At 49.3% G+C, this 881-nt stretch overlaps 1 protein-coding gene across 1 annotated transcript; it reads left to right on the plus strand.

Annotated features, from left to right (window-relative positions):
• Positions 1–15: 15 nt before the first annotated feature.
• Positions 16–875, plus strand: LOC103399318 (protein FAM177A1-like). The gene is made up of 2 exons (XM_008338015.2): positions 16–119; positions 205–875. The coding sequence occupies exons 1-2, from the start codon at positions 45–47 to the stop codon at positions 415–417; spliced, it is 288 nt and encodes a 95-aa protein (XP_008336237.2). The 5' UTR covers positions 16–44; the 3' UTR covers positions 418–875.
• The last annotated feature ends 6 nt before the right edge of the window (positions 876–881 follow it).

Below are 881 nucleotides of genomic sequence, written 5' to 3' on the forward strand. Positions count from 1 at the left end.
TCTCTTCTTCTTATTTCCCAGCATGCGATTACCTCGGAGAAAGGATGGCCTCACTTTTTGGGATAACATCAGCCAAGTATCAGTACGCCATCGACGAATACTACAGGATGAAGAAGGAGGTATGCTGCTGTTCTGGCAACATGTTGCTGTGCTTCTGTAAGTGTTTATAAGCTGATATAGCGCCCCCGTGTGTTGTTGCTCCAGAGGGAGGAAGACAAGGAGGAAAACTATCTGTCAGAGGAAGCGGAACGAACCTTCAACAGTCGACGCTCTGTGAAGGACGAGGACGAGCCAGTCACCACAGATCGCCCCCAGGTGTCCGACGCTCGCCCCGATGTGACCTATCGGAATGACGACGACAGTCGGGCTCAGCCTCCGACCACCATCAGGGTTCCTGTTATTGTCACAGCCACCTAACCGTCCCCCCACCTCTCGAAAGTTGATGTAAGAAGTTTTGTGTCTGTGTGTTTGTTGAAGATGCACCACTGTCACCGTTTTTTATGTATTGTTTGATGCAGCTTTAGACGGGCTGTGTTGCCGCTGTACGTTTGGCAACACCAGCATAGGTGAAAATCCTCTGACGGTTCGGTGTCCAGCGCGACGGTGCGATCACTGATAAGGTGAATAATGAGGAAACATTATTCAACAGGATAAATGGCAGGAGTGCTTTTGTCACTCCGGTGTATTGGTAAAAAAAACAATTCACCACTTTGTCGGTCGCTACAGCAGCCTCACCGGTTTGACTGTTTGCCTGTGGAGTGAAAGTGATTCCATGTCGCTCTAATGTGCCTCAAATGGACCCGACACTGTGCCTAAATCACCAACACAGCCACGTCAGCGCCAGATCTAGGCTAATCACGCGTTTGAGGTTTTTATTTAAA

Source organism: Cynoglossus semilaevis, unplaced genomic scaffold (genome assembly GCF_000523025.1).
Source record: "Cynoglossus semilaevis isolate Cse_v1.0 unplaced genomic scaffold, Cse_v1.0 C19076114, whole genome shotgun sequence".
Classification (NCBI taxonomy): Eukaryota; Metazoa; Chordata; class Actinopteri; order Pleuronectiformes; family Cynoglossidae; genus Cynoglossus; species Cynoglossus semilaevis.